The 16,317-nt window shown below is 34.8% G+C and overlaps 1 protein-coding gene across 3 annotated transcripts in view; it reads left to right on the forward strand.

Moving 5' to 3' along the window:
* LOC106874986 (protein FAM177B) overlaps window positions 1-14,588 on the forward strand; it is a 37,088-nt gene extending 22,500 nt beyond the window's left edge. For all 3 annotated transcript variants that reach the window (XM_052968354.1, XM_052968353.1, XM_052968355.1), the window contains 3 exons: window positions 7,368-7,434; window positions 9,793-9,884; window positions 12,688-14,588. In XM_052968354.1, coding sequence (XP_052824314.1) covers window positions 7,368-7,434; window positions 9,793-9,884; window positions 12,688-12,825 — 297 coding nt within the window. In that variant the 3' untranslated portion in view covers window positions 12,826-14,588. The remainder of the gene's footprint in view (window positions 1-7,367; window positions 7,435-9,792; window positions 9,885-12,687) is intronic.
* Window positions 14,589-16,317: the final 1,729 nt, after the last annotated feature.

Below are 16,317 nucleotides of genomic sequence, written 5' to 3' on the forward strand. Positions count from 1 at the left end.
CCTAATGAAGGCTGGAGGGTATATCAGCCGAAACGTTAGGTGTTAACAACAAACAAAATGAAGACAAATATCCATCAAATGTAAATAATGTACATAATTCGTCATATCTTAAATATAGAACTGTATTAAAAAAGAACTTTGTTTATCTTAATTTTGAAAAATAAAAGAAGTATAAAAAAACTACATTATTCATGGGATGACCCAATATCTTCCAACTCCTATTTTTAATTTGTTTGGCTTATTTCTTGTAAACAAACCTAGTTATCCATTGACTCAGCCAGCCTTACTGATAAACAAGTATTACTTCTGTGCAAAACAGGTTCTACTTTCACTTCACAGATGAGTGGTTAACAGTAAGGGCAATTGAGATATCAATCTCAGGAATAATTCAAATTGAAATTCAAGAACAAAACATTATAGATATTGGCAATCATCATCACCATCATTTTAACATCCATTTTCCATGCTTGCATGGATAGAATGGAGTCTATTGAATATAATGATTGGTGGTTTTTAAAATGTTTTATTGATCTAAAGTTCTATAATCTTAGTTGAAGCCCTGCCACATAAAACAATGTTGTATATGTCTCTAGACATGGCATCTTACTCCATATCTTGTGGTCTGATATAGCCAGAAATTTGGTACATTGTGTGCTAACATGAAATGTTGTGAGAGAGACAAGCATTTGGGTGGTAAAAACCTCATGCTGTAACAGTTCTTACAAGAGTCTGAAATTACAGAACCATCCAACCCACTTTTAACATAGTTCCTCTAGTTAGTGTTCAGAAAGCAGCATGTTACATAAATCCAGTTTCGCAGGAATCTCTTCTTGCATCTCATCTTTCTATTCTTTTATTCTTTTATTCTTTTATTCTTTTATTCTTTTACTTGTTTCAGTCATATGACTGTGGCCATGCTGGAGCATTGCCTTTAGTCGAACAAAGCAACCCTAGGACTTATTCTATCAGTCTTTTGCTGAACTGCTAAGTTACGGGGATGTAAACATATTGTCAAACGACGATGGTGGTGGTGGTGGTGGTGGTTGGGGAGACAAACACAGAAACATAAATATATACATATATATGTTATATATGACAGGCTTTTTCCAGTTTCCATTTACCAAATCCATTCACAAGACTTTGGTTGGCTCGAAGTTATAGTAGAAGACACTTACCCAAGGTGCCACACAGTGGGACTGAACCCAGACCCAAGTGGTTGGGAAGCAAGCTTCTTACCACACAGCAATGCCTTAATTTCTTTTTCTTTATCTCTTCTTCTTGAAACTGATTAAATTCAGCCATAGTAAAAGAGTTTTATTCTTTCAAACCAGACTATGCTCTTACTTCTTGGTGCATTACTTTTCTATGGTTGTAGAAAAATCTTTCAGCAAATCATTCTCGCAATTGGTTTTTTCTTAATATCATCATTTCATCATTTTTAACATGAATATATTAATATCATTTAACAGGATTTGTATAATGAATGTTGTTTAGTTGTTTTCTAAGTTTAAAAGCCTTATATCTTTGCATCAAGGGATAACCTATTGACTCTTTACCTGTTTGTGCATCTTGGAATCATTGCTATTGTCTATGTATCTCAGCGTTTTCATAATTTCTACATGTAGAAAATAATTTTTTTGTTGATATAATCCATTCAGAAACAAAATTATAAGTGTAATTATGATTATTTATTTGAAATAATTGATTGCAAAAGACTTTAGGTAGTCTTCAAAAGAAAAAATAATGAAATGTTTCAGAAATTATTAGCTTTTAAGAGTTTAGCAATTATTTGTGAAGAATAGTTTTTATAATGTAAAACATTTGTTGATCTATAAATACATGCATTTAATTAACATCGAAAACCCAACTATTTGTACCTTTTTAAGCAATATTCACATGGTACACACCTAATCACCAATTTTATAGCACAAAATCAGGGGAGTTTGTTTCAGCTTCCTTTAGTGTTCTTTAAAACAACATTCAAACATATGTTACCCAACTTTAAATATCAACACTAAAAAAAGATTTTAAAAATTTTCTTGTAAATCATATTACAAAATAAGTTTTACTGCACTTTGTTTCTATAATTTGTGCAAATACTGAAATTTGCAAGCCTATCCAACCTATCACATTTGTCATAAAGTAGAAGGTAAGCTCACAGTAACTGATGTTTGTAAAACAGTTTTGATTCTTGGATTGTAACTACTTTATTTCACTTCCATTCTACATTGAAAGCACAACACTGTCAAAACTCCCATTTCTTTGTGTTCTAAGACCTATTGATTTCCTGCCTGTCAGGTGAAGACAATAAGATATCATTCCAGTATGTTTTTGCCAGAATACTATGCTCAGATGGTCAGAAGCTATGTTTTGAAACACATGTATTTTAAAGAAGAATGAAGTCTTTGCCAGAATAGACAGTTTGGATATAAAATATCAAAATCATTTTCAGTTTTATCTCCCTAATAACTAGCACAAGATCTGAAAGAGATATTTGTTGGTATTTTCCCGAAGAGGATTGTCATAATTAAAGAAATACCTGTCCTCATTGAAAGCAATAGTGTATGATAAGATTAGCAAGGCTTGCTTAACCTTTTCATGACCATATTTCTATTGAAATACATATGTCAATGTATTTCAATTAATTTTGAAAAATAATCAAGAATTTGGGTTAGATTTAATAAAAAACAGCTAATTTTTTTCATTAACCGGTTGTTAAGGTTGGTTTACATAAGATTATGATGGAAAATTTGTATTCAAATATAAACATTTATAAACAGGCAGTTTTGTTTCATAGAAAGAAGTGGTTCAAGGTGGACTGATATAAAAGAGTTTACATAAGAGCCACATATAAAATTTAGTTATTTGAAATCCACAAGTCATAAATGTCATAATAAACATTGAACTTGTATTCCAATGCAGTGGACTCTAGTGAATAATTACAAAACTTGAAGCATTTTTTAATTTTCATTTTATTTATATTGAAATGCAAAAAATAGGTTAGCTACAATAAATTTAGAAGTGACAAATAACATGTCACTCATATGTGGCTCAAAGAACACAGTTTGATCACCTTGGGTATTTGGACTGGTGAAGCATTAACTGGAAATATTAAAATCTTCCTATTGTTCTAAAAGCTATAATTCTAAAGGCCAGGTTTTTCAGGTAAGATACTTTTATATTTGATTAATAAATGCTAATTTGTACCATGATGGAGCTCATCTAGGAAGGAGGAAGACCGAACAAAACTCTTCTCTATTCATATTTGAAATAATTGAACTTAAACATTTGATTAATTTTATAGGTTAAAATGAATTAAAGTAATAAATAAAAGTTCTTGTTTTCCCTTTGACTAAATCAAACAGATCATTATCTCACTTGCTGGCAAATTGAATATCTGTCATCTTCCTGCAAAAGTTTAGAGATAAAGGGATTAAAAAATAAAGCATATTACTATCTTTATTTTTTGCTTGGTTGTGTTTTGGCTGATTTCTATTCATTTTGAGATAGTACCATCTCATCTGTGAGGTTTGATATCTTTAAACCTGATTTCATCATTTCTTTTGGTGTTGTCCATGCTCTTCTACTGTTGCTGATAGTTTCTACTGTCAGTACATGCCACTTTTTCATTCACCATTTGACATGAAAACAATGGTTCTACTATTATTTTACCTGCTAACTGATAGAAGGTTAACTCAAGAAGAAAACAGCTTAGCTATGGTAAATAATATTAACATTTCCTACCTCATCATCATTTCTGCCCTTATAAAAATCCAAGTGAGGCTCCCATTCTGCAGTGATCCAGAATTGAATAATGACTCGGTTAGATAAGCAACCCAAGATGAAATGGCTTTTAGTAATGAACTTCAAGTAACGACTAGCACCTTTGATGTACCAGAAACCTATAATCTCTCATTACCAGTCACTCCTTTTTGTATATTGATGTTAAAAATGTCACAATACCTTTATCTCCAAATTACCCTGTAACAAATTTGATTGTGTGGACACTTTAGTTTTGATTTCATTTCAAACCACACCTAAAAAAAATTGATGCTTAAATTACGCAAATTTATGAAGCAACACAGATGCATTTATTAAATGTACTTTCCTACATGTAACCTTAATACAATGTAAATTTGTTTTGGAAGTTTAACATTGAGAATGTGATTTATTATTTTAATCTTATTTGTGCTTTAGTTTTGCTGAATACATAAAATTAAAGTAGAATTTATGCTCAAAAAATGTTTCTTACTTGTTTAAAAATCCTGATTTGATTTAATGAAGATGGTTAGTATTACAATGTATTGGTAATAATCTGATTTGTTCAACTGACAAACTAACAAGAAGAATAATTAATATCATTCTTCATATGACAGCTTAACCTTTTAGCATTCACACCAGCTGTATCCGGCTAAAATATTCTCCCAGTTTTATACTCAAACTGGCCAAATCTAGCCTCTTACACCAATCCTACAATATCATTCTAAAATTTAATAATTACCTCATCAAAGTCTCGAAGCTACAAGATAAGGCATAATTAATTCAAAACAATGTGAATAAATAAGAATTGCTTTTGAGAGAGTAATCTGAATGCAAAAGGGTTAAAGTATCTAACTAGAGAAATAGAATGGCAAGTCTTTTAGTTAGCATCTGACAGAAATAGTCTGCACATTCAATACAATGCCATTCAATTTAATTATAATAATTTGTTTAATTTAAAGTGTATTGGATCTTGGGAATATTTAAAATACTGAATTATAATGAAACACCTAGTCATTCATAAAAGTTGAAGACAGTGTAGTTGTGTGGCTATAGAACTTGTACAGAATCATTAAATTGGAATTGATAGTAGCTGCCAGGGTGGTATGTTTGTTACACTATGTAGGCTTCACAGTGAGACACAGTCCACACAACTGTAAATAGGTGCCAATGTGTGATGTAGTTCACTGCTCTATGTTGGTACCACAGTGAAATGTAGTCCACACAACTTGTAGGTTAGTTCACTGCAAAGTAGTAACAGCACTGTAAAATAGACTAGTAATTTGTTGACTTGTAGCGCTGAGATCAAATTCTTCTGTGGTAAACCTGCATTCTTTTGGCAAGTAGGGGCATCTGTTACCCTCTAACACACTTTGTAAACTGGAAATAAAACATCAGGCCTATGAATACCTACTGATTTGATAAAGAAACATGTGTAGCTTAACTTTCTTTATTACAGTTGTTGTTGTTGTTTATTTCCCTCCACCCCCACCCCATCTGGTCAACTCTAATTGTGCAGATATGCAATCATAGGCATTCCAGCTATGACTATCCAGTTCTTTTTTTTTTTTTAAGTTGGTGTTTGAGGGAGATTTGACTGTCACTTCTGACTATTTAGGCAGTCATAAGCTCCTCTCTTGTCACAGTTGCTACTGTGTGGCTGTGGAATTGGCAGTAATTTGAGTTCTTTGAATTCCATTCCGCTCCCTCTCCAATATTCTGTGCTCATCCTATCACTTTGTAGTGTGTGTATTGTGAGGGAGGGAGGGAAGGAGGGATTGTACTTGTGAAAGACAATTTTTGTTACACCCCATGTATACCACACTGCTAAAGCATCTGATTATATAGTGAATACCCAGCCACATTTCTCAGCAATGATAATGTGGTTGACATACATATATATGTCAAAGAAAATGTCATCTTGAGAAGAAGCAGGCAGCAGGAGTGAAGTAGTGAAAATAGTGGCAATGATCATTTCATGATAGTTTTGGTGATGATATTATATTCTGATGTTAGAAGAAGGGTTTGTTGTGTTTAGCCCCAGGTCAGCCCTAACTTATGATCAGAAGTGTTAAAACAAAGACAGGATCACCTTTCTTTCATCTCCAACCACCACATTTGTTTAAGTTATAATGTATTCGGGACTAAATACTCCTGGATGTGTGGCTCCTTCCTTTTTAAAATGAAAGTAGATGATTTGAAAGAGACCTGGTTGCTATTTTTAACAAGTGAATGTCCATGTAGAGAAATCTAGTTTTGGATTTGGTGATGATGGTTAAGATTAATGATAGCAAAGTTAGCAGAACTGGTTGAGTAGAACAGCATCAGATAAATCTTAGGTACTTGGCTTTCTTAGTGTTCTGAACTCAAACCTGTTCTGGTTGGAGATGGAGGTAGATTTAGCCTTTTATCCTTCCAGTGACTGAAATAAATGACAGTAATATACTGCAGTCTGTTCTTTCTCTTTTACTGTGCCAAATCTACATATGTTAGCATTCATAGATCTTCATGACCTTGTTTGAAAATACAAGATTATTCTAGGGAGCAATAACATGGTTTCCTGTTGTCTTTTGCTAGTTTATTTACTGCTTATTCTACTTGTCTGCTGATGATCTGAGCTTATCCTTGAGATACAGGGCTTATGTAACCTTTAGGCAAGGGGACATCAGAGTATACCCACACACTCGTTGGCCTATATGAAAATTGTCTAGGAGACCAGCCCTTCTCTGAATCCTGAATCTTTTGAATCCCTTAACCAGAGAACTATGGAATATTGAGTTATCCTTTAGTCGCTACTACTCCCAGGTCTGCCAGCTACTGAATTAAAATTATATTCTCCTGCCCTACAAGGATTATTGTGTGTAACAGCCTTGAGCACACAGTTCCTTCCTCTAGACTAAACCATTTAAAACACTGGTTCTCAACCATATTTTACTTATGGATCCCTTTGATTGTGAATCTGTTCTTGTGGACCCCCTTAGCCATTCATTGTTTAAAAACAAGTTTTATAGATACTTCTTTCAAAATTTCATTTTTTTTTCACACATTCACTTGTGTAGTTTGAACTATGTATAATGTTAGAGAAAAAAACCTAGCCTTTTTCTCACAATAAATGCATCTAAAGCATGGAGCCCTTAGATACCACTGTGGATCCCCAGTTTATTATTTTGCTTGTGTGGACCCTTAAAAATCTTATATGAACCCCGGTTGAGAACCACTGATTTAAAAGTGGCAGTGGGAAGTTAATTGTAGTCTGTGGGGATATTGTGGGAAAATATATAGAAAGATGTTTGTGGGATAATTATACTTGCATATAATTTGTACATATTTAATGTTTGTATGTATTTATAATATATAATCATATAATTGTTATTATAACTTGTTTCAAGCTACTAAAAAGACCCTCTTTGGGCTTTATTCCACAGCAAGACTAAAATACAAATGGCTATGAATCTGTATTTATCAATTTATAACCCTATACAATATTGATACTTTAATAATTATGCTTATATATGTCATTCATACATGTCTGTTTAAATGTAAAATGTGTTCATATATTACTCTGTATATATCTATGTATATATAATGATCTGAATTTGCTGTTACAGAGTACACTTAGTTGGCTGCCATGGATTTGGTACTATATGGTACTTGTCTCTGCCAAAACCTTTAATGGTTTGTATTGCTTTCATTTCCTTACTGTTTCTGAGACCTAGAATGAGAGAATGGTTGAGTTTGGGTGGTAGAGTATGCATGTTGTTGCTCTTGTAACTATTCTCGTTTGAGTACAAAATACAGCTAATCATCACTTGTAGACAAGTATGACTTGGTAGCACATACCATCCTCTTGTCCCCACCTCCCTTAACCTTGAACCTGTAGAATCTCCAGGATGTGAAAGGAGAGAGGCCTGTACCAGCATTTATTACGGTTGAATAGAGTGGAACAACACAAAATGAAATACCTTATTCAAGGACATAATGCATTACACAGTCCAGGAATTGAACCTATAGCCTTATAATCATGATCCAAATAACTTAACCACTAGACCACCTACATTCATTCGTTTGAATAATCTTTGATCATTTGGCTGCTATTACTAATAGTTCCACTGTTCAGGCAGAGGCTCATTGATTTGTTTGAGGCTACACAATTTGTAAGAGCAGGTATTGATACCATGCCAGTATATTACTTCAATTCTCTTGTGATACATTTAGACCAGTGGTTCTCTTATATGGCCAGCCCTTGAGAGTCCATATAAGATTTTGCAGGTTCCACACAACAAAATAATAAATTGGGGATCCACAATAGTATTTTGAGGGCTCCTGAAAAAATTTTGCTTTAGATGTATGTATTGGTATGTAAAGCAAAAAACAGCTATGTTTCTTTCTCTAATATTTTGCATAGTTCAACATACACAAGTGAATGTGTGAAAAACAAAATAGGAATTTTGAAAGAAGTTTATATAAAACAAGTTTTTAATCATAGAATGGCTATGGGGGTCCACCAGAATAAAATAGTAATCAAAGGGGTCCATAGATAAAAAAAAAATTTGGCTGGGAACCTCTGATTTACACTATTTATTTAACCAACACCTTTATAAGTGAGAATGAAGGACAGATTCATCCTTGGTAGGATTTGAGCTGAGAAAGTAAAAAGTTGTAAGTAAATATTACAAATCATTTAGTTCCACACACTAACATATATGTTATTCTCTTTCCTCTTATTTTTAGTTTCACTTTGGTATAGTGCTGCTAACATTGGTTTAAACAAGACTTTCATGTGATGAATACTTCTCTCAATCCAGGAATCCATAGATAGTCTTGAACTCATCACTGTAAACTAATGAATTACTTGCTTACAATAATCCCACTGCTGCTTTTGGTAGTTTGTTGTACTTCACTATGGTACCTATTAATGGCTACTTGAACTGGACCTGGTTGAGTGAAATATGTTTACCAAGAATAGACACTGCACAATGACATTGATAGGACACACACACACACACACACACACACACATGTGCGCGCGCACACACACACATGTGCGCGCGCGCACACACACACACCACATCCACTTTCTGGACAAAGGTATAGCATCTCATTAAGGAGGGGAGAAACGTGTTTAATTGTAATAACAAAGGCAAAGTGGTGGCTGTTGATGAGGTAGACTATGATAATGAGGTTGAATTGATGTCAAAAGTTGATGGTGGCAAGGATGATGATAATGTTTATGATGAATATAATGATGTAGAGCAGTGGTTCCCAACCTTTTCACAGTGGTTCCCAACCCTTTTATTTAAATGAATTTTCCCACAGACCCCTTTTAATATAGTTATCCTTATATTCAGTGGTATACTGGCCAGATTGCCAGCTTGCCTGATGGCAAGTGGGCCCCTGCGCCATTAGAATTCATATATTGGGGCCCGTGTTAGTACCTAAGGGGCCTATCCCCTCAAGTTTGAGAATTTTTTATTGACTTCTAGAAGAATGCATAAATTATTTCAGCCTGGCTCTGTTTGTAGACAGTTGAAAAGAATACTTTTATTATCATTAATATTATTCAGGTTACTGCCTGGAATCGAACTCAGAATCTTGGGGTTAGTAGCCCGTACTCTTAACCATTACGCCATATGCCTGTACAAAAAAAAATAAATAAATGATAGCATTGTAGTTGCGGATGGGCGCCCTTGTAGTTGTGGGTCGGCCCCCTTAGTCTCCTGACAACCAATATTTTTAGACCCAGTCTGCCACTGCATATATTTATATATGCAATTTTAAGTTTAGTTCATGGACTCCTAGTACTACCTTTGCAGATTACCAGAGGCCTATGGACCCCAGGTTGGGAACCACTGATGTATAGTGTTGTTGATGGTAATGATGTTTATGAGTAGAATGTTGATGATAATTAATAGAATATTGATGAAGAGATTGCTGATGATGATGATGTGTATGATGGTGATGAGTAGAATATTGATGTTAAGGATAATAGTAATAATAATGTTGATGGTGATGATGGTTTATTTCTGCTTGCAGCTGCTGATTTGTGCGGTGAAAAACTTGCTTGGTTTTTTGGTATCACAAGCCCCAAATATCAATATGCAATTGATGAATATTACAAAGAACAAGTAAGTAACCTTTTCACCACAGCGCAACCCATATACTTTTTGTTTTCTTTCTTCATAGTGGCAGCTTATATACATGTGTAGATCACAAGTGTTCAAGCTTAGGCAACCCTGTTGCAGAGTTTGTTGTGCCATACACTAAAACTAAAATGAGAGAGAGACTCTCCACAGTTCGACCTGCTAGAAAGAGTAGCCAAATTAACCTCAAATTATACCTGCCAGTACCGCCTGACTGGCCTTCGTGCGGGTGACACGTAAAAGCACCCACTACACTCTCTGAGTGGTTGGCGTTAGGAAGGGCATCCAGCTGTAGAAACTCTGCCAAATCAGATTGGAGCCTGGTGTAGCCATCTGGTTTCACCAGTCCTCAGTCAAATCGTCCAACCCATGCTAGCATGGAAAGCGGACGTTAAACGATGATGATGATGATGATTTTTTTCATTCAAGTTTGAGCTGGAGCTAAACAACAACACATTACATTTGTCCTGTTGTTTAGACTCAAATCAGTCCTGATCAGAAATATTTTATTCTTGACCAACTCCTACATTTTCCAAACATGAAGTCAAACAACTGCATAGAGGTCATCTTGTTGGCTTATTGTTACAAGTTGTAGAGTTGTTGTCATTTAACCCCAGGTTAGCCCTATACAAGCAGACCTGTGATCAAAGGCATTCCAGCCATGACCTTCCTATCTTTTTATCTAAAGAAATATTGCAAATCAGACAACATTATATATGATGTGCTCTTCCTTTTTGTATATATGTTCAAGTATAGCTTGGAGGAGATATGACTGCATGTGTCAAGTGACTAGAAATTCTGTTTTCTGTGTTTGTCCCAGGTCAAAGCTGTTGTAGCTTACTGAGTCAGTAGGGATGCTAGCATACTGACTTAAAAATCAAGGGTTCATGTCTTTTCTCCTGGTACAGTTGAAGGAGTATAACCAAATGAATATGATATTTAACAGTAAAATCATAGATCTTGAGATCAAATCACTGCCTATCGTTTTCACTGAATTTAATAATATACAATTCCTAACATCACTACAAGATTTCAAGTTTTGAAAAAGTATACAATCAATTTAATCAATCCCAGTATATTATTGATAGGTATTTTGGCAGAATTCTGGTTCAAGCATCCCATATAACCCCTCACCCTTTTTTACTTTTTGGAATTTTCAGAAAACTTTTGTGAATTTGTGTTCCATATATGGGAATTCGTACTATTTAGCTGTTATTTTTGCACATCTCATGACCACCTGATATCTTTTTTGTTTCTTTGTCACTCTGACCTGCATTGATGTTTTTCAATATTTTTCTCCCTGTTTACACATTTAATGAAATGATGATGCACCCAGGGGTGCTCCATTGCTGGGATTTAAGCAAAAAAATTTGGACTGTACATATGTTAAACTCTAATTAAAAAAAAACATTTGTAAAAGAGTGGGAGTTTTAGGATTAAATATTGAAAAAAATATCTTTTTTTTATAATCGTATGAATTCTCGCATGTGGAACACAAGTTATGAAGGGTTATATGAGGTGCTTAAACCAAAATTCTTCTGGTATTTTATCTACCTGCATGGATTTAATGGTAAAGTCTATTCAGGTAGGATTCAAACATGACAACAAGATGCTACTGAATGCTCTTAGCCTTTTAGTCTGGCACTCTACTGTCCACCACTTTTTTTTTTTTTTTTTTGCACTTGACTGTTGCCATAGGCATGGCTGTGTTGTTTACAAGCTCACTCTACAACTGTGTGCTTTTGGGTTCAGTCCCATTGTATGGCATCTTGGGCAGGTGTCTTCTATTAGCCCCTGGCTAACCGATGTCTTGTGAGTGGATGTGCTAGATGAAAACTGTCATCATCATCATTATCTTTTGTGCATGACTACGATAGATCCGGCACCATTCGTGGAAGCTTTTGCCTGCTTCTAAGACCAATTGATCCATGCTTAACTGCCTTTGGTACAGAACCCTTTTCCACTTCGGTCTTCCAAGTTTGTATGTATGTGTATATATGTGTGTGTGGCTTTTTTCCCACCAATACCACCAGCATTGCTTGAAAACTGGTGTTGGTTTCTTTACATCTCCATAACTTTGCAGTTTGGTATCAGAGATGAATAGAATATGTACCAAACTTAAGAAAATTAATCCTGTGGTTAATTTGTTTGATTAAACCTTTTGAGATGCAGCATGACCACTGTCCAATGATCAAAATGAGTAAAAGGTAAATGATAAAATATCTTAATTAATTTTAAAAGATATATAGCTTACTCTCTTTATTCTTTTACTTGTTTCAGTCATTTGACTGTGGCCATGCTGGAGCACCGCCTTTTAGTCGAGCTAATCGACCCCAGGACTTATTCTTTGTAAGCCTAGTACTTATTCTATCAGTCTTTTTAGCCGAACCGCTAAGTTACGGGGACGTAAACACACCAGCATCGGTTGTCAAGCGATGTTGGGGGGAAAAAACACAGACACACATACATACATATATATACATATATACGACGGGCTTCTTTCAGTTTCTGCCTACCAAATCCACTCACAAGGCTTTGGTCGGCCCGAGGCTATAGTAGAAGACACTTGCCCAAGGTGCCACGCAGTGGGACTGAACCCGGAACCATGTGGTTGGGAAGCAAGCTACTTACCACACAGCCACTCCTGCACCTATAGATTTTCTCTGAGGAATAGGTGGAAGGTGTGAGGGGTTTTATATCTGAATGACAGCAACTGCGAAGAAAAAAAAAAAGAAGAAAGGAAAATCTCAATCATTTAATAAAATCTCAATGTTTCTGTCTTTTGCAGGAAGAAAAGACTAATACTGAGAAAGAAAGACTTCATTCAGTAAAAACTAGCAGTGAACCAGTAACTGCTCCACCAGCTTCTAAGAATGTGTCTGAAAATCCTCCAACTCAAGATTATGAAAATCTTGACAAATTTTGAGCATAACACATCTTTGTTAATTTTTACTTAACTATTATTATTATTATTATTATTATTATTATTATTATTATTATTATTATCTCTTGATATTTTTTTCTTTTGCTCTTTCTTTCTTTTGTCTGCCTTTTCCCTACTCCCTACCCTCATACATTAACAGCAGCAGCATCATCATCATCATCATCATCATCATCATCATCACTACTGTTAAAGAAGGTCAATGGCAGAATCAGAAGAACACAAGGCAAAATGCTGTGCGGTATTTTTTTTATTTACTTATTTAGTAATATTCGTTTTTTTGTTCTGAGTTCAAATCATGCCAGGATCAACAAAGCCTATTTTTTTTCATTCTGCCAAGGTCTATAAAATAAAGCTGTCAGTCACATACTGGAGTTGATGTCATCAACTCACTTCATCCCACAATTTATGGCTTTGAACATATGTTGTGTCAACACTTAAAAAAACCATTATTATTTATTATTATTATTATTATTATTATTATTATTATTATTATTTATATCCTCATAATCATCATTATATGAAGGTGTGAGCTGGCAGAGTTGATAGCATACAGCAATTTTTCAGGTTTTACGTCCTGAGTTCAAACGTCGCTGAAGCCAGTTTTGCTTGTCGTACTTCCAGAGCTGATAAAATAAGTAACAGTTAGTATTAGGGTTGATCTAACTGACTAGCCCCTTCCTTCAAAATTTCAGGCCTTGTGCCTATAGTAGAAAGCGTTTTAATTATTATTATTATTATTATTATTATTATTACTATTATTATTATTAATAAGGTGAGCTAGCAGAAGTGTTTAGCATGCTTGGCAAAATTCTTAGTGGCATTTCATCTGTCTTTGCATTCTGAGTTCAAATTCCGCTGAGGTTGACTTTGCCATTCATCCTTTCAGGTTGATAAAATAAGTACCAGTTATGCACTGGGTTCGATGTAACTGACTAGTCCCCTCCCCCAAAATTTCAGGCTTTGTGCCTTTAGTAGAAATGATTATTGTTATTATTACTACTACTACTACTACTAAAGTCGTGAGCTGGTAGAGTCGTTAGGATGCCAGGCAAAATGCTTAGTAGCATTTCGTTCATCATTATGTTCTGAGTTCAAATTCCACCAGGGTCGACTTTACCATTCATCCTTTCAGGGTCAATAAAATAAGTACCAGTTGGATACTGGGGAGTCAATGTAATCGACTTACTCCCTCCCCTGAACTTGCTGGCCTTGTGCCAAAATTTGAAATAATTTTTATTATTATTGCTTGGCAGAATGGGTAACGTTATTAGCACTGTTGCATTGCTGAAAACTGGGAAATGGGATTGGGCCACATTCAAGACAATAACATCTGTTCATTTCTTCTTCCAGGTCTTCCTCTTATTGTAATTAAACTTTGTAGGATAAATTACAGAGTTGTTGCTCTTTTTTTTTTTTTTTCCATAATTTGGTGATTGTAGGAGGTTTACTGATGCAATTTACCTAAATCACTACAAGTGAGAGAGGTGTCACTTATCTCAACTCAACCATACTCACTTATTGTGAAAATAATTAACATTACTTCATTTTTTATTAATGATAATTAACATACCTGTCTAATTCTTCAACTTAATCAAACCTCCAAGTTCTGCGTAATCTGTGTTCCAACTGAACACCATTCCATTCTTTTATACTTTCCATTAACTTATCTTTTGTTAATATTTATTGTTATATTTAAGATTAATAAAAGAACTAACGAATAAAGTTGGTTTGTCAGTATATTCACACTTTGTCTTTATCATTATTTTACAATTCATTGTTATTTTCTTGTATTAATAATTTTTTTTTTTTTTTTTGAAGTGGTGGGATGGCAAAATCATTAAAATGTTAGAGGAAATGTCTTACTGTATTTCTTTTGGTCCCTTATGTTCCGAGTTCAAATCCTGCCAAGGTCAGCTTTTGCCTTTCATCTCTCTAGGACCAGTAAAATAAAGTACCAGTCAAGTACTGATTTGATATAACTGATTAATCCACTCCCTGAAATTTCAGGTCTTTTGGTTTAGCAGAATTGTTAGAGCATCAGAAAAAAAAGGTGTCTTGAGAGGGTTTCTTCTGGCTCTTTACATTGTGAGTTCAAATCCTGACAAGGCCAACTCTGTTTTTCATCCTTCTGGGTTTGATGAAATAACATACCAGTTCATTACTTGGTTAACCCTGTTGCACCTTGTTCCTGTTATAGTGAGAATAGCCTAAACACCTGAGGTGGCATCAAAAAGTTCCTGGACTAGTTCTGTAGTGCACCAGCAGATGACAGCACACAGTTGTGTGCGCAGTGAGAGCTAGCAGTGACTTTCATTTGGCAGTGTCCCGAGTGACATTGCTGTGTTTAAATTACAAGTTGTGAAATTTGTGTTTTTGTGATCACATGTATGCTGTAGTCTGCGATTTTTGTCATGGACAGGAAGTTGGAACAAAAAACCAATGTGAAATTTTCTATTAAACTTGGGAAGTTTGCTACAGAGTCATTGAGCATGCTTCAGCAGCGGGGCAATGGGTTGTACACAATGTTTTGAGTAACATGGGTGCTTCAAAAGTGGAAGAACATTCCTGGTAGACCTGCTATAAGCTTCACCCACTGAAATGTGGAGAAAATTCATCAGTTTGTGCATGATGATCATTAGAGGACAATCAATGATGTTTTGAAGTGTCTGAGGGAGGACATTTGGCGAAAGCGACTGAATCTGTGGAGCACAAAGAATTGGATTCTTCATGACAAAGCACCTTGTCACTGACCTCTCCTCACTCATGAGTTTCTTGCCAAAAACAGCATGGTATTGCTTCTGCACTCACCTTATTCACCAGATTTAGCACCTGCAGACTTTCATCTCTTCCAAGATGAAAATGTAGCTCAAAGGTTGCTGTTTTAACACCGTTGTCAAGATCAAGAGTGAATCACAGAAGATCCTCAACTTACTTACTGAAAACCACTTCCATGGAATTTTTTGATAATATCTCGTCATCTCTGCTGGATTCCCATTAAAGTGGTAATTAACAACATGTATAAAAGGAAGATAAAATACTAAAATTAGACAACCAATCCCATTGCAGCTTTGTTGACAAGTGTGTTAATGACTCATTGTTAATGATGTTCCCCCACAGCAGCTGTTTATTTCTTTTCTTAATTGAAAAATGAAATTTTTTTTGCAATGAAATAAGCATGTGATGAACCTAGCACTTTGTCTGGTAAACAAGCAAATCCTAAACATTTTACAGTTGAAATTATTGATGATAGTTATTCTTGCAATGAGGATGAGCAAGAATTTCAACAAGTTTACCGTAATGCAGACAGTGAAAGTGATTTGGACAATGAAACTGGTTAAAATGTGAAGAAAGTAGCATTTTGGGTGAACAAATTTTGTGGTTGATATTTTGAATTTTGCACAGAAGTTGTTGAAGCAGAGTTTTCTCAGTCAGATGATCCTCCTGTTACCAAATTCAAATGTTTACAAGAAAGAC

Source organism: Octopus bimaculoides, chromosome 5 (assembly GCF_001194135.2).
Source record: "Octopus bimaculoides isolate UCB-OBI-ISO-001 chromosome 5, ASM119413v2, whole genome shotgun sequence".
Taxonomy (NCBI): Eukaryota; Metazoa; Mollusca; class Cephalopoda; order Octopoda; family Octopodidae; genus Octopus; species Octopus bimaculoides.